We start from the raw sequence: 27,642 nt of genomic DNA on the forward strand, positions 1-27,642 counted from the left end.
GCAATCAGTAGAGAACATTCACAACAAAAGTGCCATCAAAGTGTAGAAAACAGAAAAATTAAAGTCCATTAAAGTGTGCAAAACCAGCAGATATCACAAAGAATAATTCATAATACTGTGAAAAGCTGATATACACAAAACCACGAGTGCATGATCAGTAAGAAAAAATAGAGCAAATTAATCTTAATCATTGTTTCCAGAATTTCGGGAGTTTTACTTTTCTCTAATACGATCCCAATCATGTTTTATAGCGCGTTCCTTGTGGAAATGTAATCATTGTTAGATCAGGGCTTATATGTTTGTTGGTTATTTTCAGTTATTATTTTCTGTTTGGGAACTTCATCAATGAGAGGCAGCTGTCTCTGTGGTTCAAGCACATTAAGAGTAAGACTCTTGATAACACATTTACTTTTGCAATTACGTACTCTCACATGCATGAGATCTATTCATCGTCAATTTTAGTCATGGGCTTTTAGCGATCCCAATGATGATCATGCTGTCTGAAATAATTTCTCAGGACCCTTTGGGTGGAGGCCATGGGAACAACGTTTGCAAAAGAACTAACACAATCGTCCATGTCTAAGATCATACGCCTTGGGACTGACAAATGCTCGCTTTTTCTGGCCTGTTTGAGGCACAAGGCCTTCATGGTCACCAAACCACACTTAGGCTTATAGTCTCCTGGACCGCATCACCCTGACACCCCGCTGAGCAGCTAGCCGCTAGCAGCTGAGCTCCCACTGGGCAGTCTCAGCAGGAGCTGTGGACAGCGGGCAGGCTCCCATGGGACCACGTGGCAGACATTTTGCTCCAGACTTTTTTTTGTCTCTGGACGTCGGGGATTGTGGACTACAACCACGCTCTCAGCACATATACAATTTGACGGAATGCCCACATCTGTGTGTCTTCCTACTTGGCCCAAGTATGAGAAGAAAAACGTCATCCACCAGATGCTTCCGCTCCCAGAAATCGTAGCGGGGTGCTAAGGGATTCCCGCTGGGCCCTCACAGCGGGAACATACATCTCACCGCGGGGGAAGCCACCAACCTTTAATGACGAGACGCATCAGTCTTCTTCTCAGGGCCCTGCATGACATGCCCAAGTGTCTTGGTCATGGTGGCATATCTAGGGCCATAGAATGCATATGGCGGGGGTGCTTTATAAAGCCCTGTGTGAGCCTGTGTTCAAGCTCAGCAGTGAGAGTATTAAAGATTGTTCAGCACAGTTGGTGCAGTTTGTTCACCTCGCAGGAGGTTGGGATCTCATTTGCCTGCTCCCCACGTTACTCTATTATTGCTACTAAAAATGTCAATCTACATGAAATGAGGTCAGGTATTTTAATTTTGAGTTCTCCCTGTGCTTGCGTGCCGTTGTTTCAGATTCTACAGCTTCCTCCCACAATCCAAAATCATGCTTCTCAGGTTAATTGAAGACTCTAAATTGTCTTTAGATGTAAATAGTTGAAACATGTAACAACCAGAATGCAAAGATCATACCGAATAAACTGAACATAAAAATGAAATACTATATTATATGTGAGTAAATCACAAAACCTCAGCTTGACACTTTTAAGGAATCTTGAGCACATCAGCGTGTGAACTCTGCCTGTTGTCCAAAAGGCATCAAACAGTTTTGTTTTTGTTGATGATGCATGCCAGAGAGGCTTTCCAACATTCAGAGGAGAATATCAGAGGTGACTCTCTGGATCATCTCCTTCCTTGTTTCGCTTAAGGAGGTCTTCACCACTGGAAGCGATCCATAGCTGAAGATTATGTAACAAGTGGTTTACTTGTAGAGCTAAAGCACATCTGAACATGAGGAGGAAGAGGAAGAGGAGGAGGATGGCACACAGTGAAGAAACCACGGACAAGTCCAGAGGTGCTTTTTGTATGAAAGCCTACCTCACATTCTTTGTCTCAGCCTTCCTTTCTCTTTTGTTTTTCATGTTTTCTGTATGGAGAGCAAGCGGTGCTTCGCTTGCCTCAAGCCGAGCGAGATGTGAACAGCAGAGCCAGGCTGCCAAGTGATGAAAGACTCTGGCATCCAGGGACACCGTGGGCCTGGACCAAAAGCTCAGAGCAAGAGAGAAAACGCTCACTCTTAAACTTAATGCTTTTTTTCCTGCGCGTTCCTTCTTTGGCACAGCGTGTGTGTATGTATGTGTGTGTGTCCTTTTTCCATCATTGGGTTGAGCGATCGCTGCTTTATTTTCTCTTTTTTTTTTTTTTGTGAGCGGTTGTACCAGAGGCTTGGAGCAAGACTTCCTCGTGGGAGACCAGTGGATGAGAGTAGTGAGGAGGAGGAGGGGCAGCAGCATGAGGAGGCCAAAAGGAGGCTATTGAGTTTTGGTGTGGGTGTGTGTATGTGTGGATTGTGGGGATGCAATTTGAACGTGGGTGAGCAATTCTTCCATGCAAACGAATCATTAATCTGTCCCCAAGATGCATCTCTCAGGCTTTAAAACTTTGGTGACCTCTATTCTAAACAATCGCAGTAAAATGGGTGATTGATTTACAATCACAACTTGTCAACATTTATTTTAGGAATTGCTGTCTCTGGTGGTAAAAACAAAAAGTCAAGGAAAATTTATTTATTTTATGTTTTCAGCGTGTTTGGGTTGAAAAATGTCAGTCTAAAGGTCAAGCAAACAAAGCCGTGTCATTTACTTTGTCCCAGCCGATCGACCTAACCAAGTTTAGTCTGCAGTTGGTCCTTGATTTGGTTTTGTTTTGATTTGACATTTCTTTATCAGTCCCACACGGGGAAATTCCAGTATACAGCGAGAGAGAATGAGAAAGGTTGGGGGCATGCATGGCAGCCGAACTAATAGGTGGATCATCACAGTACAACAGAAAACATATCTGTCATATCATCAGAAAGACAAAAAATCTAAAGCACTATTCATTTGTTACCCAAGTCAATTCCTTCTACACTGAACTGCTGTGCAATAGAAGACTTGAATGGAAGTGACAAAAGCTACAGCTTTGTTGGAATTTGCCAAAGGTTTGCATGCTTGAGCTTTATTCTGGTTTTGTGCCCACTGTGTGCTTGAGACAATGCCGAATTCAAACACACAGACACAATCCCCCAATTCCCAGGTCAGGCTATGAGCACCTTGCCGAGACTTTCTTAACGATTTCCTAACGTAATCCTGTCTCATACGGCATGGAAATGTGACGCAAGGTGTCAGCAACACCATCAAGATTACCTGTGTGCGTTTTTTTTTTTTTTTTTTTTTAACAGTACAGCTTTTACAAATTATATCTAGGGGTGTAATCCTCCATTTTAGTGTTCTGTCTATTCATCACACTTCATTTTTCATTCTGATGCAAAGAAGCCAAGGTGAGGAAACTGGAGGAAAGACTCACAGTGTTTATATATGAACGAGGACACACAATCAGAGTTGAGACTGGGAGGAGGAGTTGGATCAGAACACGCCGTGTCTGCTTTTGTGTTCCCTCTGCTGGAGACGTCAACACCTATACACACACACACACACACACACACACGCATTCAGTCTATGCCGTGTGAGTCATCTTGTCCGTTTCCGAACTCTCATGCCGTTCACTGCCTTCGGTCATGCACACATTCTATCTGTGTGTTTGTATTAGTCTTGGAAAAAATCCAAAATCAAATCAATCTCACATGTGAAGGCTGTGTGCGTTGGCGGTGCTGATGCTGATAGAGGGTCCGGACACTGTGCAGTATGTGGATGTGTGTGTTTGCTTGGGTGTGACTGGGCCTGTTTATGTGGTACCTTAAATTGGAGCCATGCTGCAGGGGATTAGGACTACGCTGGAACCAAACTTATTTTATTGTTGGTGCACGAGTGTTCAGGACTCTGGAATCAGAAATCTGGGTAGCAGTAGCTTATCTGTAAGGACTTGCTCGGGCTTTGGGAGCAGACGGGCATATGTGTGATGTCTGGTGTGCAACAACATAACCAGTATAAAATGAAACAAAATAAAAAGAAATAGAAAAACTGAAGGGACATCAATAATGTTTTTACTGTTCCTTATATACAAGTAAGTGAGAGCCACACTGAAAAGAGAAAAATATATATAAGGGGAAAAATCTGTTTGACTTCAATACGGCCTCATGCAAGTTAACATTCGTTTTGGTCTTTGTGTAATTTTTCCAACCCGTGCTGTGAATGTTGACATGATGTGAACATCTAATTGTTTGTTTATTAGTTTGAGCAGACTGTTTAAACACATCTATGGTCAAGTATGAACCAGCATGTTTTTGGAATGCAGTAGGAAGCCATAATACCAGTAGAAAACACTTCAAATCCATATATACATTTTTTTTTTTCCAGATTTATTTAGCGGCATGAGGCTATAAAGTTACTTAAGCATTTAAATAGAGATCTTTCCCGTAGATATCTCACTTGTAGCACAAATAGAGTCAAGTATAATCTTGAGTATAGAGCAAAAACAACTGAAATATCCTCGGAGGCGAAACATAATTAATCGCTCACCTACCGCAGTGAACTGGCTCCAGGCCAAAATTCCAAGTTTGGTGGTCTTAATGCAAACCTTCCACACGCTCGTGAGAGGAGCGTCACCCTCCCTAATCACTTCTGACAAGGTGTGAGGGAGACTTTATGTGAAGAGAAATAATTTGGCAAATGCTAAGTAGGCGTCTTCTGTGCACCTTTACTTTGTGAAAGCATAGCTTTGATGACTTGTAAGTTTTATGTACGTGAATAGTTTTTAACCGATGCAATCAGACAAAAAAAGATTTGACGCAACCATAGATGAAAGGTTCACGTCTTCATTTTATTTGGAATTTATTCACATTGTGCATTAACAACATGAGAGTGGTGGTGCTTTGCATTGCAAGTAGTTACATTCAGTAACATTACTTTAATACAGACATGATGTATGTTACATTTTCATAAAATATCACAGTTTTAGTTTGACTGGTGACTTTGTTTTGGTGGCAGCGATGAAGTAAAGCAGACAAAAAGTGTTGTTTCCTTTTTTTATTGGTTGTTTGTTCTAATAAATAGACAACATTTGGTTCGGATTCCTTTTAACTCATGTGGAGGTGCGCGTCAGATGGTCCAAAAAAAATTAATGCATAAATAATGAAATGTTCAAAAGGCTGAGAGGCAGCCAATAATCCCAGACTAAAAAGATCCCAGTGTAGCCCGCCATGTGTGGCGGATGTTTTCCACACACTGATCAGCCAGCTTGGCCACAGCTGTCCAAACCGCAGACCCCGGGAGAAGCGGAGAGGGGAGGCGGGGGAGGCAGCACTGGAGTGGGCCGGGGGTGGTGGGGCGGTAGGCTTGGCAAAGGTCAGACAGGCTGAGGCAGCCGGGAGTGTGGGAACTGTCCAGGAAGGCATGTGTGAAATGCTCTGAGATGAGGTATCATCTTACAGCCAAAACCACCTTAGGGAAAGTACGCTGTGCCTGCATGTGTAAGTATTTTTGCGCGTGTGTGTTTATGCCTTGTGTGTGCTCACATTTGAAGGGGGGGGCTACTTTTGGGAAATGACGCTAAGCGGGGAGGGGAAATGCTGTGAAAGATGAAAAGAAGAGGAAGTCATTTTTATGAATGCTCAGAGACAAGCATTCACACTAAGACTGATGCGTGTCTTTGTGTATACACACACACACACAAAACTACTACCCTAACCCTTAACCCTAACCCTACTTTGAAACCCTAACCCTAGCTTGAAACCGTACTTTAAAATCCTAACCCTAGTTTTAAGCCCTACGTTGAAACCCCGACCCTAGTTTGAAACCCTACTTTAAAACCCTGACCCTAGTTTTAAACCCTACTTTGAAACCCTAAACCCAGTTTTAAACCCTACTTTGAAACCCTAACCCTAGGTTAAATCCTACTTTGAACCCCTAACCCTAGTTGTAAACCCTACTTTGAAACCCTAACCCTAGTTTTAAATCCTTCTTTGAAACCCTAAACCCTAGTTTAAACCCTACTTTGAAACCCTAACCCTAGTTTTAAACCTTACTATGAAACCCTAACTCTAGTTTAAATCCTATGTTGAAACCTTAACCCTAGTTTTAAACCCTACTTTGAAACCCTAACCCTAGTTTTAAAACTAATTTGTAACCCTAACCGTAGCCCTAACTCTAACCCTACTTTGAAACCCTAACGTGTGTTTGTGTGTGTGTGTGTGCGCATAATTTATGACAACTGCCTAATGTCCTAGAAATTAGCGCAATTCCCTGTTATTATGGTTGCGGTTGGTGGTCACGTGCGGCGTGTGCTGTGATGTCTTTGTGTGTTGCAATGCAAATTCCTTCACATTACAGGGGAAGCGCTCTTCCCAGTGATCCATGTTTGTCTGCTGCAGAGGGACACTGATGGTTTTAATGTGACACAGACATCCTAAGTTGAACTTTTTGTGCACTCAAACTGGAGATAAGCGGTTTCCATGCACACACACACTCAAACGCGCAAAGTGAGGTGACGCGTTCTGCTGCTGTCGTTGCCTCAACATGTTATCTTCCTCCTTCCTGATCCACCTGAGGCACACACCTCGCTTGTGTGGTTGTTCCATACACCATCCAAGCTTTCTTTGTGTATCTTAGTGTCATAAAAGATAAGATATGTATGTCTCGCTAACCCCCACCTTTGTCTGCTCCTCCTGCTTCCATCTTTCTCATGGATGACCCTTTGAAGAAGTCTAATCCGCATTATTTGCTTTCCCAGGCTTGTGTCGGGTCCCGCTGTGAATTGACTGTGGAAAATATACTCCAGTCTGCCGGCCGCTCCCCGTGTCCTTGATTTATCCGAATAGGATGTGGCTGATGGGCGCACGTAAAGCAGTCTGAATGGTGAGTAAATATGATCTCTTTTTTCCTCTCTTTCAGTGCGACACTGTGGCTGCCGGTCAAAAAGCTTTATGTAGCCTGACGTGCATTCAGCGAGCGTTTCATTCAACTACGCTAAATTTCAAGTCTCCAAAGAGCACTTTACTCACAATAGGGCCTCACTTCATTACACTAAATAACAATGGCAGCCGCCACATTGTCTCTGTGGTGCATGTTGGTTCTGCACGTTTTAAACGGCTAAATAGTTCTAGTGCCAGGTAAGATGAGGAGGTGGATGGGTGTTTTTTTTTTAGACAGAGAAAGGTAAGTCATCATGTGGATGAAAAAGGGAAGTTGGGTTGGAAAATACCATTAACCCAAGGGATGATCTCAGACTCCTTCACAAGACAATCCTGTTGGATGTAATAGTGGGTGTGTTCCTCGGACACATTCAGTGTTACGCTCTGGTCAGCATGCCTCAGTCACGCAACAGCCGTCTGTGGGCGCCTGCCAAAGCCTCAGTTGGCTCGGCAATGTCACTGTGTGCCATTTTCTGTTCCCCCGGGTGCTTTCGGAGCTCCAGCCTGGCCTCTGCTCACTGTGTTTATGTCCTACGTAATTGCAGACCTCAGCCTGAGCGGCAGGCCAGCGTCTGTCAAAATAGCTGTGTGTACGCTTCAAGTGAGACCTCAATCATATCGACTCCCGTAGTCAGACCACATCTCCCATAACCCCCTGCCTGGCGAGGCCGGTGGCCCCCCCCCCAGGCGGCCTGATTGGATCGAGGCGGAAGAACGGCGTGGAGTTTCACTGTGGCGGGCGCCTCTTGTCCACACACACACACACACACACACACAATCCAAACATCATTTTTCTCAGCTGCTGTGGGGCCCACGCTGGGTCCCACACCTTGAGTACGCTGCCGTGAAATGGGGCCCTGTGTGGGAGCTGTTGGCAAGCCCAGTGGAAACAGCAACAGCGTGCTGCTCGTTAGCGCCGATGACGCCAGCAAACCGGCCGTCTCCAGGGAGCGTACCGCACCGCCACTGCCAGACAATGAAACCTTCACACACACACATGATTCAATTTTGAATGTGACCTCAAACTGTACCACTTTGCTCTCGTTACAGCATCAGCAGTCATGACAACATCCGTCCGTCCGTTCGTCCGCCCGACCTACTGACCTTTCCCAGCCAGGGAGGCCTGGCCACATACTTGCGTTGACCTCCAGCACGTCGTTCCCCTCCCACCCGCTTTCTCCTCCCCTGTTGGGAGGCAAGGGCAGATCAAGGAGTGGGTGGGGTGATTCGTAGAAGAGCGACAGGCGAGCATGAGGCGTGGGGGGAATTTTCGCAGCACTAAATCCCTTCACATCCACCCTGGAATCAGGGAATTGGGCAGCCCACACAAACACAGCCTCTGTGACACTCCCGGAATGCTGGGCCTCCCTCTCCCCTTTTTTTTTTTTTTTTTCCAGGTAATTACCACAGTGGTCACGGTGCTCAGAAAAGAGAACGTCACCCAGGGCGGCGCAATAGTGACAGGAGCTGAGGCAGCAGACCGCTTTGTGCTGGAAAAACACACCACCTTTGGTCTTTGGTGGTTTTTGCCTGCCGACTTGAGTTATATGTTGTATCGGGAATAGCCAACATTCCCACAAAATGAAAATATTCTTCTTACTTCTCTACATACCCCAGAATCAGGGCAGATTTGAGGAATTGCACTATTTCCGATCAAACTCAGCAAAAGCCCGTTTATCGAATATCTCAAAGATTATCTTGAACGATTATCCTGTGGTGCGAGACGCGTTCAGAGTGATTTTTTTTTCTATCCATGCTTGTAAAACGGTATGCGATGACCATCATAAATGTTAAATCCGTTTCATATTTACAATCCCAGATCTAGTTGTTTGACACCATTTCATCAATTTAATTTTTTCCAGATTATTCTTGAAACCTTACTTACTCTCAATACTAATTTGTAGTCTTATCTTCTTATATAAATGGTGAAAAATAAGACACTAAGACCACATGCATGCGTCAATACGCACCGATAAACATCATGATATGGTCAGAGGTGTCAAGTCAAGGGAATGTGTCAGACTCCTGGAGGGCCCTCCATGCTTCCTTCCTCCTTCCTCCTCTTCCTCCAGTGCTCCCCGGTGCTTGTAATTGAAAATGTATTTATTGCAGGCCCAGAGGCTGCTCTGGCAAGAGAGAAGAGGGAGGGAGGCGCTGCAGCTTATGAAGATGTGGTTGAGGTGAGGGCCGCAGGCTTTGGCTGCTCCTCAGCACCGCTCACTCACTCACTCACTCACTCACTCACTCACTCACTCACTCACTCACTCACTCACTCAAAAAAATGTTTTTCTCTGGTCCCATCTGATTTCTATGCTTTCATTTTAATTATTATTTTAGAATTTAAAGCGCCAAAAAAACAGGTCAATCAGACAGAAGGTGTAACCGAATAGTGTGTCAATCATTTTGTCGTGCGCACGCATTCTCACGCACACTCTGGCTGCCAGCTGCCGCATACACCGTCATCTTGGCTGCGTTAATGTACTCCGGTTGACGAAAAAAACTTACGGAGTTAACTTCAGCCAGCATCAAAGATTTAACTCTGCATGTTTTTTTCTTTTCTTTTGGCTTTTATGAGTAAGACTGAGGTGTCCCAATGAAATATCCACCCGGCATTACTTATCATTTGGAGAGAGAGTGACGCTTTACTTCCCGATTATCACTTCCATGAATCCTCCCGCTCACAGACATGGCGAGTGACACGCCGGCACTCATGGAATCTGTCAGCCGCAAACAAAAATGAAAGTAGTGGAGTACCTTGACGGCACAATGGAGAAAAATAAGCCTCTGCAAACGTCTGATTGGTGGCTGGCCTTGAGGAAGCAGCTTGGCAGGCGGCAGCATGACAATTGGCCTTCTGAGATACTGTAAGATGGATGGCCGTTTGCATTGTCTTCCTAGCAATTCTTTGACTTCCCTATGACCAATCCCGGTAACACAGTCATTTGGCACACCAAAGTGGGCCGCCTCGCGCTATTGAAGGGTCCTGCAAGCAAAAGATGTAATGCAGCTCATTCTGGGCCTGTGATCGCCGCACCGGCAATGGATTTGTATCCCGGCTACACTGAAAGGCCTGCTCAATTGGATGGAGCTTTAAAGTGAAGCAAGAAAGCTCTGGAAAATTGGCCCTCAAAGGCACATTTCAACTGGAAAGCCTTCCTTTTAAGCTGTCACTCCTTACTGCTCGAAAATCCTATTATGGTATCAACTTATTGTAATTAAAAGGCTGAGGAGATATGCGGGCAAAAACACCTCCATCTGACCATCTGAGAAACAAAGAGCCGTGTTGTTGTCGTTGGCTGGTCAGTCAGATCGCCTTATTTGCGTTGACATGTGGGCTGTCGACGGACGCCAGCTCCGTCACTTAGCAGACGTTTCTCCATCCTTTTCATCACCACTTTTCTTTTAGATGTCACACAAACGAGAGCCTTAAAAAAAAAAAAAAGAGAATCACCTCATCAAGTCTTGCACTGAAGTTCAAATACGCTTTGCTGGGAAATTGCTCCAGAAGCCCTCCTCCATATTCTGCGTTTTTTATTTGTAAGAGGATTGTGTCTCTTTCTTCTTCGCTCTCACCACAAAGAGCCTCTTTTGAAGGACTTGACAGCCGGAAGTTCTTAGATCTGTGCGCTCCTTTGGCCAGTCATGTGACCGCAAGCTTAACTAAACTGAAGAGGATGTCTGCTCAATCATTTATTAACTTTTTGACATGAAAATAATAGGAGCAATAAGATCAGGGCTTGTACTTAAGTATCTCTTAGATCTCCACGTCTTCTCTGTGGACCTGTCTTGAGTTACAAATGATGATGGTGCCGAGAGGGCCACGCTGGCGACGGTCGAATCTGCGGATATACCTCCAGCAGCTGTGCTTCAGACCCATCTCTCATCCTACAAGAACCTATCCATATTGACACTCAGCAGCTGTGTCGTAAATCACATTCGGGAATTGTTCTTTGGAGAAATGTCCAGATAATCTTCTTTTCAGGAGGTTCACATACGTACTACATTATGTGGAACTGAAAAGTGGAAGAAAATATGCTGATAGCATTTGTAGCCTTAACATCTTTCATACTTCGGGGAAGACTTTCTAGATGTCAAACTCAAGGCACGGGGGCCAGATACGGCCCGCCACATCGATTTATGTGGCCCTCGAAGGCAAATCTTTGTGTCATTACTAAAATTACAAATTGTCTTTAAATTTTTACTCTGATTTCAAAATGAATTCATCAGTTTGTTGTGTAGCCATTACATCTGCTCCAGCCCAAAGCGCCTTGACAACTTCCATGACAATTGTAACTTTGGAAATCTCACACATGGTGGAATGCAGTCGTTTGCTGGAGTTTTTGAAGCATAGATGCCAGTAGTCCGTTGTAGTGTGCAAACAGATGCCCTGTCACTGACACGCACACTCGCAATCCAACACATACTTTCTCAATCGGCCTCTCACTCCCACATTACATGGACCCTGACTGGGAGGAAGTCAATCTTCACTTGCCCTAACATTCACTTGCCAACATCCAGCTGAGCTGCTGAACATGTCACAGTGTGGTAACAAGCTGATAGAGACACACATTAACTAGTTAATCATCATCAATCAAGTTTTGAGTCTCCCCCGTGTCTTGATTCATAATCTTATCCAGATATTTTAAACAAATACATATGCTTTGTGGGATGAGTTTGCAAAGTAAATGTCCTGCTGCAAGCAAGGTCCTTAAAGGCATTCTCGGAGGAGTCTGGTCTGGAGCAACCCTATCAAAAACCACAGCAATGAAAGAGAAAAGCAACCAAATGTTATTTTATTTTATTTTACGACTGACTTATGAAGGTAGGCAGGTATGTACCATATTTCTACAGTGAAGACAGTAAATCTTAATCCTGGACCATTTAGTATTTATTTATTTACAATGTACCTTATTTTCCTTGTTTTTATTAACAGGCTCTTATTTTACAAGGGCTATATATGTTAGCCTCCAGAACAGACAGTGTTCTGTCTTTGAGTTTCCACTGCATAGCGTACTACTGAATACCTCTGCCAATCCCCAACTATAGTTACATTAGAATTTAACTAAGTTCCAATGCACATTATTTTGCCACTGAAAGCTCCTTCAACTGTTAATGATCAGGTCAGGCCACCTTTTACTAAGTTTATACTTAAATTGTAAGTTGGTTGCACAGCATTAAACATAGACACATCTTTGTTGATTGCACTGATTTGTCAACCTTGTGACTTCTGTTTAGGAGATTTTATAGTATATGCCTGATAAACCACCTCAGCATACACACAAATATGCCCATCCCCACAAACACACACAAGGGCTGCTGTCTGCTTCTGGGAAAGCAAATAGAAGAAAATAAGAGGCGTGTGTTTGACTCACCTGTGGGCATGTGTGTGTTTGTGGTTCGTAGTGTGTGTGAGAATCTTCTAATGCTGCATCTCCATGTGCAAAATGTGTGCCGTGACTTTAGAGGCAAAAAGGGCCAATAAATGGAAGGATGCTGTTCACTCTTTTTGCAGGGAGGGAAGAAAGATGGTTGCCCATGAGGGGGTTTTGATGGTCCCTGACGGTGTTTGTGCTTTACGGGCCAGCAGCTGCTCCAGGTGCCTGTCAGCCTGAGCCACAAGGTTGGCCCGTGTGCTGTTGAGGCACTGCCAGCGTGTGCGGGTGTGCTTACGTTTGTGTGCGTAGCCATGCCAAACCACAAGGCTGCCTGGAAAACGAGCTAACACAAGTTGAGTGAGAGGGCGGCTGGCTAGCATTTGAAATACGCCCCAAAACTGTACACCCGTTTATTGGCTTTTTATACGAGTGTATAGTCTGGTGTTGACCACCATCACAACCACCTAATTTATGTTGTTGTTTAAGCAACCATTTATTGCAACATCTTCTCCCAGACTCAGGTCTGTTGTATTAGCACGCCATCCAAATGATCTTTGATGTGGTGTTGAGCTCATGCATGCGGTCTGACATTTTCCTGAATGGTTAAGTGTGTGTGGAGAGCCAACTGATTCAGACTTCCTCTGGCTGTGTGCGCGTGTGTGTGTGTGTGCGTGTTTGCACACGTGTGTGCACGTTGTGTGTCGTCCTCAGGGGTTTATCAAATGCAATACAGTGAGCCCCCATTTATCTCGCCGGATATGTTCCAGACCAACACGCAATAGATGAAAACCTGTGATACGACTGACTGTATACACATTTTTTTTTAAATACGATATATACAGTGATGCCTGCATGCGAGTTCAACTTGTTTCTTGACAACTCAAAACACATGCAAATCATCTTTCTGCTTTGGAATCAATAGAAATGCCATTCATCCGTTCCAGCCTCCCACAAAAAACAAACAAAAATGTAAAATGTTTAATTATTAAGCACTATTGTAATTTGTAAACATTTAGTAATAAGAATGAAATAGGATGCAAAGAACTAAACTGGCTTACTTTTCCTTAATTCATACTGATCGGCGCTGGTACCCAGTAAGCTGACATAATATTTTTTGTTCCTCCCAAATGATAAAGAATATATGCCTGAGTATTTTAGATATATGTTTTATATATGAATGTGTTGCTGTCCATTTCTAGGACACAGTCATGTGTTTGTTAAGTGAATTAGACTTTCCAAATACAAAAAGCTATGGGGATGTTTTTAATTTAATACTCTAGTTTCGTTTGACAGAAAACCTTTGGTGGCAACAAAAAGGAGCCTTTCTTACATATTGTGGAAATGAAAAAACAACTCAAACAATTCTCCAAATAAAAGGCAACAAGTACTTGCTTCATTTTGTCACTTCTAGTTGAGGTTTGCTGTTAACAAATATTACAGAGCATTTCACAGACAAGCAAAAGATGCTCACTAGCAGTTTTCACTCCCTCACTGCCACTTAAAGGAAGTCTTTTGTCATACAATCTTTCTTTTGGTCTTTGTCATCTTTTTGCTTGTGGGAGCGGAAACAGGATGGTCCCACCTTTACAGAAAAAACACGCCTCTCTTTTTCCACGTTTAAGGGCCGGGAAATGAACACTGAATGAAGCTTAAATTTGTTTAAGCTAAGACTGGATGTGAATCCTAACAAAGCTTTTTATTTAGGTCTGTTTTTTTTTCTCAAATAGTATAAGTATGATACAGGATGTGTCCCAGCAGTGTAAATACACATAATCAGATATTTCCGATCAGAATCAGTTCTTCTCCAGACATTGATCAAAATCCAATAAGCATCAGGTATCTGTCGTTTGCAGTGCAATACAAAACAACCAAAGCACAATAACTACAACAACAACAAAAACACTCCATTAAAACGAAACTATAACAAGCATAAACATTTAAATTTGATTCTAAAGCACTAAATAATAACTCAGTCCGCTCCAGGGGTCAAACTGTTGCCACCATAAAACTTTATTAGCTGTACGTGCAGTGTTCGGCATCCTTAACTGTCGTAGTGTAAAACAGAAGTTAATCTACCTACTAGTAAATTGTAAATACTCTACTACAATGAAACAGTCGTAACGTCAATGCCAAAGGCGTAATGCAAAGTTTTGCAACTGCGAGATGGTCACGTTTAACTGTCATACAAGTGTATGAGGCCCTACAAGAGAGCATTGATTCTATTTTCCCTCATGAAGGCAACACCAGGCCTGCCAAATGTCAATTACTTGTATACGCGGACACAAACACACTCAGCCCTCACTGCGTCGATAACATCTTTAGTCACATGTATGTATTGTTATTGTGTTAAACCAAGGGTGTCAAACTAATTTTTTCCGCGGGCCGCATTGTAGTCATAGCTTCTTTCGGAGGGCCATTATGAATGTCAACCCAAATAAATGTATGAGCACCTCATATTATATACAGTACAAACTACAAAACAAACTGACAAATAACTAGTTTTCAAATCAGACGAGTAAAAACTGGTCAAATATAAAAAAAAAAAGATATTAAAAGCGAAGACAATTTTCAATTCTAGTAATGACACACGAATTTGATGCACAATTTGTCTTTGCGGGCCACATAGAATGATGTGGCGGGCCGTATCTGGCCCCCGGGCCTTGAGTTTGACACCTGTGTAAACCATCAAGGCATATTTGCATAGTTTCATGTTACAATACTTTTTTTTTGTGGACGGACATGGAGGATGTACAAAGTGGTCCTACGCGACCGTAAAGATGCTGAGTGTAGAAAAGGCAAACTCCAGCTGCTCTGACACCCACCGAATGTCTTCTTTGATCCCAGTAGTAAACGCGTCTATTTGTGTCGCCTCCAAAAACGTCCAACGGGAAGCGCGAGCCGGTCGTCTGTCGAGGCGGTAAATATTCAGGATGTGGGTTTTTCTGGAGGAATTTCATCAGTGATGATACACTCGGCCACAGACTGTCTTTGTTTGTCATTAGCCTTTTCTTCCCTTTCATGTTGCCAAATGCTGTGGAGCTACTTCATCGAGTTAAAATACCTTAATGATAACACAATATTTTCATAATCTGTAAAAACAAACTAGAGCAGTAAGCGGAGCGTAGACCTCCACTAAGGCCAAATAATGATGACAGATAGTAGCGTAGATTCTTCCCTCAGAACTAAGCAGCTAATGTAGCACTGGATGTCAAAACCTGCAACTGCATGTATGTGCATGTTGTCGACACAGGCGTGCAAGAGCGTGGCACATCCCTCCCCGAGTCCTCCTCAGAAACCACAATGATAAGCACCTGGACTCCCACACGCTGCCACTTAGCCCCAATTGGTGCTAAACTGGTCAATTGGAGCGGTGGCTAGCATTACTGCAGGGAAGTGGTGAATGAAGTCTTTTCACGACTGCATGCATCGAGATGAACAGATCCTTTATGGACACATGAGAGGATCACACACGCTGGGCAGAATGGAGGATGTAATACATTCGCACGTGTCTGGGCCACACACGGTGACCTGCGCCACATGTGCCCGTGTTCACCCCTCATCCTAACATCTAGCCTTGGTTCTCTCAATCCGGGCCACACTCCTCGCCGACTTTGATGCAGGCTTTATTTTGTAGCATGTACAACAATAATCTTCTTCACCCCTCCAATAGAGCGAGCCGGGCGAAGAAAGGCCCTGCTCTCGACGCTTTACTTTATCTGGTGCCCCCAAAATGCTAGCCGGCCGCCCCTGAAAAGAGCCCAAATCCCTCTCGTATGCAACAAAACAACACTGTAGCCCTTTCAGTGTGCCGGCCCACATGGAAACAGTCCTTTCTGTCCTTGGCGGACTCTGTGTCGGTCTTTCCATTCGCTCCGCACACATGTTGACACTGTTTGTTGCGGGTTAAGATGCCCTCTATGGGGCATTGTTCCCCTTGTAGCTTCTCTCTCATTGAGTTTTTCCTGCCTCGCTTGCTGAGCTAGAGAGAAGCAAAATCACTGAAAGACCCCTGGATAGCAGTCAGCACTCCAGGGGGCCTTTCTACACGCAGAGCCCACGCCAAAGGACTTCATTGTGGGTCGCAGCAGGCAGCCAGAGAGGGCTGCGTGCTGGAAGTATTGTGCTGCTGCAGAGACCCACGTCACTCTCTGCAAAAAGGTCAAAGTTGAACCCCCACTTACTCACGGGTTGCTCTGTACCTGCCACGCCTGTCTTCTTCCTTTTCGTCCACGCAGAAACACAGACGCATAATTAAGACTCTTAACATCGAGAGGTAGTAGAGGGACTAATTCAATGCACTTTTTCACTAATGGCTAATACAATTAACTGAGGGACTAACGAGCAGAGCAGATCACAAGTTCCCGTGTGCACTTTACCAGATGTCAGCACTTGAGCAGGATTAAAATCTAACGAAAACACCAAAAGAGCTTTGATGGCATCCCATCGTTGTTGATATGGGCTTATGAATCACAAGTGTGTGTTTGCGTGTGTGTGTACAGGTGACCATGCGCAAGTAAGATAACTCAGATGGTGAAAGAGCTTGTCAAACATTTACATCTATGCTGAGCCAGAGATCACCCCTATCTGCTTATCTGGACACCCTTGTGCATGGAGGGAATGCTGGCGGGTTCTCATACCTCCATGCACCATCAGCATAAACACACGAGTATGACACAAGAACCCATTCAGAGGTCTTAAGAGTCCCTCATTGGTCTCTTCCATCTACAGATAAGGTTTTGATTTGCAATCACTCGACAAATAATTCATACTTAGAAGATGTATCAAAAGTAGGTATCTTTCCTTCTTTTGCCGGTACTGTTTAGATGTTCGTCTCCATTATCCAGACATGCTAAGGGAGCGTATTACATGGTGGACACAGGTTACATCATTGCTAAATTCCTCCTTTTTTGGAGTGATCCTCTCTTCTTCATTACGAACATTCCTGAGTGCACAAAGGCGGCTAATGTCACTATGGCAACTGTGCGGTGTATAGCACGGAGGAGAGCCACCGGAGATGGGTCCTGTCAGCGGTGATGTACGAGTGTGACCTCACATTAACAGTACATGAGCCTCTTAAACCTTGACCCGCGTCCCCTCACACCACTACAGTGGGCCCTCAGTCAACGCTGTCCCCTCTGCAAAATGCTCATTGTGTTGGGAAGGCCCATTGTGACTGTTGGGAGGGGGGGGCAGCGCTAACTCATGTACATTCCCCCTGCTAACCTCCTGGCCATGTCCAGCGCCTGGGGCCAGTAGAGGGATCCCCCACGGGGGGCCACTTCCTCTCAAGCCTCCCTCCATGACCTTCCGAGCGTCCCGCTGCTAGAAATGTGTCGTCTCCTTTGGGTGTCTTCCGTTTTGAGCCCCTGATGCAACTATTTGTTGATATGATAATTTGATTAGATATCAGGGTGGATGATGTTAAGTCAGCAGTACCCTGGAAGCCAATTTGTCATCTGCTCAGGAGCCCCAAATTAGGGGGATTGGAAAATTAATGCTGATACTACAAAAGCTTTCTTTATTTACACGATGGCCAAGCACTAATATATGGTGAAGTTGAACGCATTTCTAGATTTTTATCAGTCGCATAAGTGGTGCGAAAATTTAGTTCAAAACTTCCAAAGTCAGCGTTCAACCCACTGAGCCACATAGCTGTGTTTCTTAATCAATCAGGCTTTCAAAGTCAATTAATCTCCAAGCAGTCACGATTTTTGACAGATGTCCCAAAATTGAGTTCAAGATTTCTGACTCTTTCCTGTTATGGTTCTGGTTCTTTGGTTTTCTTCACTTTTGGTCACTAATAGTGATAACAAATTAAAAGCAGATTTATTCTTTTAGATTCTCTTTAAACTGACATCTCCATGTTGATCTCCAAATCGTTTTCTCACCACATGCATCTGTTATATTTTATTTCTGAGCACAACTTTTGGCTACATCTGACTAATGGGCCTCTGAACTGAAGGTTGTTATTCTTATTAATGCATGTGTGCACCTGCACATCGGAACCTACGATTCAATTAATGCTACCAAGGTCCGCATTTCAAATGTGGCCTAATTTGCATCATAGAAAGCCGCCTCAATATTTGACCCTGACGGCCAGATGAAAAAAAATCTTCCCTCTTGAAACAAGATGTACCCCTCTGAGGCTTCACGGTTTGTTCAATGCCATGAATACAAGCAGGGGGTGCTTAATTTTTTTTTTTAATTATATTCTATGCTTTGTACTGTCAGCTGTCTATCACGACACATAACAGGAAGTGAAAAAAAAAGTGAATGGCTGTATTTGAACAATAAGAAATTATACAAGCCATTGTGAAGGATTTTGCAACTCTTTTCCAATTTAGCATACACAAGTCAACCCTGGTGCCAGTAACAACACCAGGGCTTGAAAACATATTGACTTGAATGACAACACCTCATCCTCCTTTCGGGACTGTGCAGCTTGTCAGCTTGGTGACCTCTGAGCAAGCTCGGAAGGCAGGTTTCATGTGACATATTCAAGATTTTGCCATCTGTGACAATCCACCCACCCCCACATAACCACACTTACTCTCACTGAGTCCTGATGTATTTTTAGTGAACAAGTGCTCTGTGTCTAGACTCACTGTCCTGGAAAGGTTGCTTTACTTTTGCTTGTTTGTTTGCTTTTGGTCTACGTCTCAGGGCTGACCGCACACGGCTGATAAAACGCTCTCAGTATTTTTTTCTTTTCTTCCATTTTTTTGTCTGTGAGTTCATTTTTCACACATTGGCCATACAAAAATATATGGTTACCACCTTTACTTCTTTGTTAGACCCAAAACATCAGATGTTCAACTTCCATTCACAGGTCAAATTTTATTTATTAATAGGATTCTTCTTTTGTCAAGTTTTACAATTTCTTTTGCTTTACTTTCCATTTCTGAAATGAGTTAATATCAGCAGGTCTTATATACCTGTCATCATATTCAGCATTGTTTTTGTTTTTTTATTATCGTTGAAATCATAAGTTCCCACCTTTAAAAGAAGAAAACTAACTGAAATTGTCAATAAAAGTACACTGAACACTTTAAAGGATAAAAAAATAATAATAATAATAATAATGATCATTTATTTTTGACGAACAAACCAGGATTTTTTTGTTTGTTTAAAAACAATCAGATAGATGAATAGGTGACTAGAATGCTGGATGACTGCTTTCACATCACTATTATTGGGGATGTGCTGCCACCTAGCGGGCACAAACTGCACGTCAAGCACATGAAATTGTTTTCCCCTCAAATTGTGGTGCACTAGCGTCATCTAGAGGACATTACTGAGCGGAAATGCACGATGTGTCAAGTTTTACTGTGGTTTTATTGGTCAGAAATGTTGAAAGTTTTGTGCAGATGATGTCTGGGATTATCTCTATAAATGTTTTGTTCTTTTCCTGCCAATAGTCAGCCATTCCTTCAAGCCAAAACTTTGTGCAGCTGTAATTTCAAACCTATTATTCCCATCTGTGCCATTTGGGATTCTCAAGTATCGGACAGACATTCACATCCTATACTTTTCAATCCACTCCACAACTGCAACTCTGTTTTCTTGCGATGACAAACGGGAAAAATTGTTTGGGCGCTTTTCCAACTTGAAGTGTTGCTTTATTTGCTTGCTTACTTTGGAATGATTGTGTTGGTAAATCAGAAAGCGAAGCAACTATGACAATGTGATTATTGTTGTGATTATGCAGCTAGTCGACTCTTAGTAGTTCAATTGCTTTTTGGCACATGTTTCTTCCAGGAGTGGCCGAACTTTGGTGCTCATGTGGCACAATTGAAATTTAAAAGAGGCAGACCGGACAGGTTCTTGGTAAAGTACGTAAAAAAAAAAAGAATTGTGTGTCAACTATTTGAAGACTCTTGATGATGAATGCCTGAATGGAGCAGGCTCCACATGGCCCTGAGGCCAAAATTTGTCCAGCCCTATTTTAGACTTGTGGGTGTAGCAAGTGAGATGAAATAAAAACTATGAAGCTAAAACAAATAGTGATGTGATATTTTAGCAGTGGTGTGCTTTTTTTTCCCCCCTTCTTTTTTTAAGTGACAAGCCATTGTAGCCTTCACTATGTGTGTTTGAGTTCTCACATTGTTTTTCAACGAACGTTTGCAATAAAGAGACAGAATTTTCATTTGTTTGTTGGACGAGGCTTTCTGGTTTTCCATGTTTTTGTTTTGCTTTTTGCTTTGTATGTCTACGGTTCACCAAATACATCTTCTCAGGTTTCGGGGACGTCACGGCATGGAGAAAAACTTCCTGTTCGCAAATGAATGGGCAACCGCACTTGCAGCATTCTTTGATGACAGGTGGTTGTTATTAAATTGTGTGTTTGTGCATCATTGGCTGAAAATACACAAGAATTATGATTCCTGTTTTGGAATATTTTCTGCTCCATAGTCTTGCCTAAGCAGTTTTCAGAGCGCACGAATGTGACGGAAGAAAGCATCCGCAGAAGAGGAAGGAGAAACGTGGCTTAACCTTCTGCTCATCTCTCCACTCTCAGAGTTCTGGTGTCAGAGAACAAAATCACGTGTGCAATTTTACTATGAATAATTGATTCCTATTATGAACATATTGAATATGTTCATTTATTTTGTTCGCCCCCCCCCCAAAAAAACGTTGAAAAAATGATAAACAAGCGCTAATGAAAAACGAGGCAGCTTTGCAATTGACTATGCAATGCAAGCATGGCTTCTCTGTTCAGGCTGCTCAGTACAATCCTGTTTGGCTAAATCAACAATGAATTAAGTGAGCTGCATTTAACGTTGGTGTTGACCCATATGTAAAAATTGACTTTTCTAAAACTTGTATAACAGTGTAAAATTGTTGACCAAAAGAGTGCCTGTAAGGTAAAAATTGTTTTATGTGGAGATACTATTTTGGTGTATAGGAAAAAAAAATGTATGTATGTATGTATGTATGTATTGAAGGAATAGGGTCAAAAGACACGAAACCCGCCTAGCCACAATAACAGATACGCTCACATCTCTTTGGATAAAGTATATAAGCAGACAAGTATATTCATGGAGTCAACCAATAAAGCAGACATAACTAGACATTCTTTGATATAAGATAATAACAGAGGTTGCTACAACTTCACGATTCAATATGTATTTCTGTGCACTGCAAAATAAATGTCTTTTGATATGTTGCTTAAATAGCTTAATGACCCTTAAGGAACTGTGTAATGCATGCCTGATGTTTGTTCTCTAAATCATGGACACGGCCAGAGTCGTCTTGACCGTTCAGTACTTGAGTATATCTTGTGTTTTGACTAAACGTCATATGTCGCCTAAATGTGAGACGCCAGCTTTTCGATTACTACTGAACGCTCTGCAGAGGGAAATATTTTGCTTAACAAAGAAGAGATACGTGCGGAAGCATGATTAAACTAAGAATGTAATGATGTAAGCAAAGACATGGAGTATCAAAAGAACAAACTTTGCATCGTCAGGGAACATTAATAAATTGATGATGTCACAGCCAAAAGCTCACATAATTCCGTACAAAATGACAAAATTGAAAGAATGACGAATGGATGAGGTGCGACAGTGTAGGAATGGAGCAGAATGTTTACAGGAAGGTCACTTGGAGATAAAACCAGCAGGTGCCAGAGGGAGACAGCCAAGGACTCTGCCAAAGATGATCACCAAGGCCGAAAGACAGGATGGAAGACGGCAGCCCCCACACACACACCGAATCGTCCATAACCAGCACCCACTCCCATTGAATCAAACACTACTGCGAACTCGCCCCACCCCAACGACTCATCACCCATCAAACTCGCCCCACACCAACTGAATATAAGCTGACCAAAGAACCTTGAACGTTGCCTTTTCTGAATGGAGACTTTCTGCTCTTGAAAGGCCCAGCGCTGTATTGTACTTTCCTGAAAACAGAGCTTTCTTAACAAGAATTATGATTGAACTCAACCAACCTGTGTAAGTCTAATTTCTGCTTCAGTGTCTTTGCATTTTCCTAAATCTGAAGAAATTAAACGAGCACGCAGTGAGTGAATTGGATAACAGGTGATTGGCAATGGCTTTTGCCGTGAGGCGCAGATAGCGCTCCCTAAATTGTGGACAAAATCCAACAGTATGCATATTGTCATGCTGCTATTCATAGCTTGTTGGGGTTTTTTTTTTTTTCTCTCTGCCAGTTCGTCTGGGACTAAATGTCACTGTGACTGGTCCAAGAGGCATTCTTGACCCACAGATGCTACTGCACTTAAACAAGGAGGTGAGTACATGAACCTCACTTACTAACACAACAGAGACTTTGGAAACAAACACAGCTCACTCAATAATCGACGCCGGTACAAAGGTTTGTATTTGTTTAGGTATTTGTTTTTTGTCAGACCTGCAGGCTATATTATTGATTCATTACTGGTGAGACTATTTGTGAAGTGCGCCATGGTATTTCAAACTGACAGCACCTTTTTAATGAAGGAAAAGGCATTTGTGGATTAACGGATTAGGCTCTTGGGAACTCGGCAGAAGGAGTTTTTTTCTTTTTATCATCATAGAAAGTCAAGGGTCGCTTTAGCTTTCCCAGTCGCCATCCTGCACAGAAGTAGGGCTCTTGAGTTAAAGTGTTGCTTTAGTCGTAATTCTGTCCCTTCTTTTCACCGCAAAGGCCGGCCTCTACAACATAGGAAGAAAGGGAGGACTTTTCTCAATGCGGATACTCTCAGTCAAAAGAGTGACCTCTGTACCATGACATTTCATCATCTAAACTTTCTCATCTTAACCAATTATTACTACACCACAACATGTGATTTTGATTGGAGTTTGCACACATTCACATAATGTGTTTTCATTTACAGAAATAACTTTTTCTTATAAAACCTTTATTTCATTTTGAGATCTGATTGTGTGGTATGTGGGCTTCCATACCTTTATACATAAAATCCTTAGTAGTTAGTACATCCGCCATATTGGATGTGGCAGATCACACGATAACTTTTCAGTTTTCGTTTATGGTGATATCATATGGAAAAAGGGAAACTACCTTGGTAGCTACAATAATAATAATTATCACAACAATAATCAGTAATTTTATTCGCAGGATTGGGCTATAAGTATATTACGTAGATGTGTCTATGGTTAATTTTCGGACGCCACGAGTTGGTCACGCCTACCAAGAGAAGTAGCCAATAGAAATAGACGTTGATCTCCGACTTCCGCTCTTTAGACGCGCCCACTGTAATTGCCTCCGACAACCGTGCGAACGTGTCGGGGCTGTACGCATGGCACTGTGGTGTCACTCACAGCTTGTTCCTCGAGTCTGGTTTGACCAGTCGCCGTCCACACTACGCAGGCAAGGCAGCCATGTCGGAGGAGAGCGAGTTTGAGAAGACGCTCGCTTCAATTGGAGGTAAAGAGAGGATCTATTTGGTGAGCGATGCAGCAGAAAGGAATGATGAGGGAGGGAGCGATGCCGACGTCCTGCAGGAGTTCATCGGCGATTTGTTAGGCGACCAAAGGCCCCTTCCAACCCTCTGTGCGGGCGAGCTCGGCCACGTCTGTCAAAAGGGCCACGGGGACAAGCCTCCCCAGGGGACTACCGACGATATAAACTCGGGAGCCTGCCCGCATGGCACTCAGAGGACAATTATCAAACAGACAAGAACCATCGATTGTCCCGCTATAGTGTTCATCTTCAGACAGAATTTCATCAGCGACGTGAGCTTAAAGGAGGTCCTTAAAGACGTCCGGGCGCGCACCAAAGGAGCCAGCATCGCTGTGCCGGCCTTGATTGGATTAGTGCGCCTCAAATCGGGGGAGAGCGACGAGAGCCGCCGGTGCGTCCTTCAACTGGAGACGCTCATCCGCAAGGTGTTCCGGCAGCATCCGTCGGACGCGGTCTGGGTGGGCTCGTTCATCCCCGGTACTCCGGACAACGTACTCGACATCAAGAAGAACGTCTGTCGAGTCATAGCCTATTCTCAAACCGCAGGTATGCACCCATTAGTATGTTTTTGTCATAATAGCGAGCATTAAACACGGCTTTTTGAAACAGAGGCGATGTTAAACGTCGTGGGACATGTAGAATGAAAATGAAAGTATCACCTCATTACAATTACGCGTGCATTTTCTTATTATGAATATTTTTAACAAGAAATGTATTTTTTTTTTCCCCCCCAATGACTGCTGCTTTCTCAATATGTGTTGTAAGTGATAATGTTGATTGAACTTAAGATCCGTCAGCCATAAATTCACTAATGAGTGCCAACACCCGGCAGACAAATGAAAGTAGGTCATCGCATGACATTCGCAAGACCTCTACTTCCCCCAAAGAAAAAAAGTCCAAGAACAAAAGGAGCTTTGATGGGATAATAAAACTTTCAAGATAATTTGCAAATTTGTTAAATGCTCATTAATTCTTTCCAGATATTACCCAGGATCACAGGAACCCGCTTTTGTGGCCTTTCCAGTGTTTGCTCAGGTCTAATAGAGGAGGGGCAGCCAACAGTCCCCCAACCAACAAGCAAAGAGGTTAGCAACATGTCAATGACAGGACTTGACCAACATGAACACTCCCACAGCAACACCATCTGTTTTGCAACCTTGATTCATTTGATCGCCGCGCTACTTTCACTTCTAAATTTATTCCATCTTAAACGCCATGGGAGAAAAGCAGGCTGCACCCACACCCAGTTTAGACAACATGCTGTTCATCCTGTGAGTTTCCTTTGTTCAAAGAGATGTGTGCATATTTTCACAACAATTCTCAGATGCTAAGATTCTCATTCAACCAACTTTACTGATCGAAGGTGGGCAATTCACTTACAGGTCCAAAATCACGTCAATAGGTAAACATTCAAGGGGGAAATCAAGTTAAAAAATAAAATCTTTCCGATAATAATGTTCTGTGTACCCCCACTAGTCAATATACTGATTCACATTGGGTACCATATCACAGCACCTTTTTTCTGTTGTTATTTTCTAGGTGACTCTGGAAGTGTAGATGAGAGCATCCCCTTGAAAAGTAATTACAAGTCTGCTGGACCTAATGAAGAATCACTCACAACAGACGCTTGACCAAGAGCCCGATACTGTGAACAATAATGTTGGAACAAGATGCTGTCAAGAGACATCGGTTTGTCTGGTGCTCAAGTTTCTCAGTCCTGAGCCAAACGGCTACAATGTAATACTGACATGCCTTATCATGACATTTAAATGCCACCTTGCATATGTGCACACTTTCAAGAAAGTACAATCAGTTATCATGCACAATTTTATTACTAGTTGAACAAAACTGCTGTTATGGAATTTGTGTTAAAGTTATTTGAGCTACTGATAGTCTCCAAAATTCATTATCAACAGTTATATTTTTGTTAAAAAGCCTCTCAGAATTGAATGATTGTCTTTTGTTTCACAGAATTCTTTTTTTTTTTTTAAACATACTGTGCCTTAGATTTGTGCTTTTGACAACTGTAGAAGTTAACAAATTTGTTATAACTATTTATTAGACTTATGGATTCTGCGTTACTATTTGAATAAAAAATGTCCACCATTTTGGCTGTGTCATCCAAGTCATTCCTTTTTTTCCCCATTCTAAGAACTGATGCTGGGAACTTAACATGTCTGAGTACTTTGTAACCAAGTGTATCTGTTGCTAAGAGATCAAGGCCAAGTTCTTCTGCGGTCTGGAGGCCCGGGGCCCCACTTTTAGAAGGTAAGAAGGCTTTTTCATTCATAAACTGTGGCCTCCGCACCGTAGTGGTATTGTCTTTCCTGACCCCAAATTTAATAATGTATGTGGAGATGGTTGTTTCTTTGTTGAACAGAGAATTATTTTTGTATTTTTAAGGTATATAAGGTATTTTAAGGTATTTTTATGGTATTTCAGGTATTGTGTGGAGATGGACTCCAACACGTTTTTATGTTGTCTGTGGTGTTGAATAGTGTTGTCTATGCTGGTGTTGTCTGGAGACCGTTGAATTGATATTGAATTTGTCTGCGGAAGGAATCGTAGTGTTCCTGCACTTTTATTGTCTTGTCTGTATTGTGGAGGGCCGGTGGCAGGGCGTTGGACTCTGTTGCTATAAAGCTAAGCCGATGCTAGGGCATTGGCCCTGAATAGCCTGGTTGAAATATTGTTTATATTGTTTGTATATACTATATACATAATTTTCCATCCATCCAACCATCCATCCATCCATTTTCGATACCGCTTGGTGTCCCATTGGAACAGAAGACCTAACGAAGGCCCACATTATTTTTTTATATCTTTTTATCTTAAAGAAGGTCAGATAGGCTTTTGCAACAATAAGTTATGAGAGGAAGGGAGGAATCAGATAAGAGCTGCAGCTCCAGCTGAGAGTTCAAGGAATTTTCTGGAGCTAGACAATAAGCTGAGTTGGAGGAAGTGAATAAGAGACAACAACCTGGAATGGATACATTGCATGGTAACAATTTAGGGATGATAAGGTTTAACATTTTCTTAAAGACAAAGTGCAAACGGTGATAAATCATACAGCTAATAGAGAGTAGACAGCTACAAGATAAACAACTATTTAGAAGGTCATTAAATGTAGGAGATAAATGGACCAATAACAAGGAATAGGGAAAATGTTTGAACATGCGAATACATTAAAGCTGCTATTAAAGGGTAAATTGGTAATTAAGCATTTTAGGCCAATTTATTTGCATAATGAATATTAAAAGAAATCGAGCAGTTGAACCATTTTGGGAGGATTACAGGAGCACTATTCTGAAAATGACGAATGATTTGAACAGGGGGGTGAATTGGACATGAGACAAAGATAATATTAAAAGATACACTGAACAAAGTCAGGACAGAGATCAATTTGAATTGGGTTCAAGCACTCCCTCTCGCATTGATGTGTGTGCATATGTCTGTTAATGCCCGAATTGACACACTCATACCTACAGCCACCACTATTTCCCCCCAACCCCGACAAAAGCACATGTATAATCAGTGTTTGTTTTTATTTGGTATATGTATGTTGTTTTTACCTAATCGAATTGATTAAATTGGTCAAATAAAATTGACATGAATTATTGAATGAAATGGGCTTTACATTTCATATTTTATTAAGTCAAAAGAGACTGATGGATGAGATGGTGAGTTGGATCAATTATAATTGATATATTATATTTTATCAATGCATACAAATTTCTAGTATCTATTTGTCTTGGTATGTATTTAATATATTTACTAGTGTTTTGACACAAACAACATTTGTCTTGGTATGTATTTAATATATTTACTAGTGTTTTGACGCGAACAAGTACTACTCATGCAACTGATGCACGGCAGCGCGTTTGTGGAAAAGCCTATCTTCCAATTAATTTCATATTTCATCCATCTTCATTTCTCTTTGTTTCAGCCTCTCATGTTTAAAATATGACAT

At 42.6% G+C, this 27,642-nt stretch overlaps 1 protein-coding gene and 1 long non-coding RNA gene across 2 annotated transcripts in view; both read left to right on the forward strand.

Annotated features, from left to right (window-relative positions):
* Positions 1-21,151, forward strand: part of LOC119122004 — a 32,856-nt gene extending 11,705 nt beyond the window's left edge. The window contains exons 2-5 of the long non-coding RNA XR_005097793.1: positions 6,690-6,814; positions 8,983-9,050; positions 20,483-20,566; positions 20,658-21,151. This is a non-coding gene — a long non-coding RNA (uncharacterized LOC119122004). The remainder of the gene's footprint in view (positions 1-6,689; positions 6,815-8,982; positions 9,051-20,482; positions 20,567-20,657) is intronic.
* Positions 21,152-23,456: 2,305 nt separating this feature from the next.
* LOC119122002 (uncharacterized protein C2orf72 homolog) lies at positions 23,457-25,783 on the forward strand. Its single transcript, XM_037250155.1, has 3 exons — positions 23,457-24,218; positions 24,653-24,757; positions 25,212-25,783. The coding sequence occupies exons 1-3, from the start codon at positions 23,591-23,593 to the stop codon at positions 25,301-25,303; spliced, it is 825 nt and encodes a 274-aa protein (XP_037106050.1). The 5' UTR covers positions 23,457-23,590; the 3' UTR covers positions 25,304-25,783.
* The last annotated feature ends 1,859 nt before the right edge of the window (positions 25,784-27,642 follow it).

Source organism: Syngnathus acus, chromosome 4, assembly GCF_901709675.1.
Source record: "Syngnathus acus chromosome 4, fSynAcu1.2, whole genome shotgun sequence".
Lineage (NCBI taxonomy): Eukaryota > Metazoa > Chordata > Actinopteri > Syngnathiformes > Syngnathidae > Syngnathus > Syngnathus acus.

Bases quoted from the DNA above. Each gene is read 5' to 3' on its own strand.
- LOC119122002 (XM_037250155.1), top strand. From the start codon at position 23,591: ATGTCGGAGGAGAGCGAGTTTGAGAAGACGCTCGCTTCAATTGGAGGT. The intron at 24,219-24,652 runs GTATGCACCCAT...AATTCTTTCCAG, and splicing joins AGCCTATTCTCAAACCGCAG to ATATTACCCAGGATCACAGG. The intron at 24,758-25,211 runs GTTAGCAACATG...GTTATTTTCTAG, and splicing joins CCCAACCAACAAGCAAAGAG to GTGACTCTGGAAGTGTAGAT.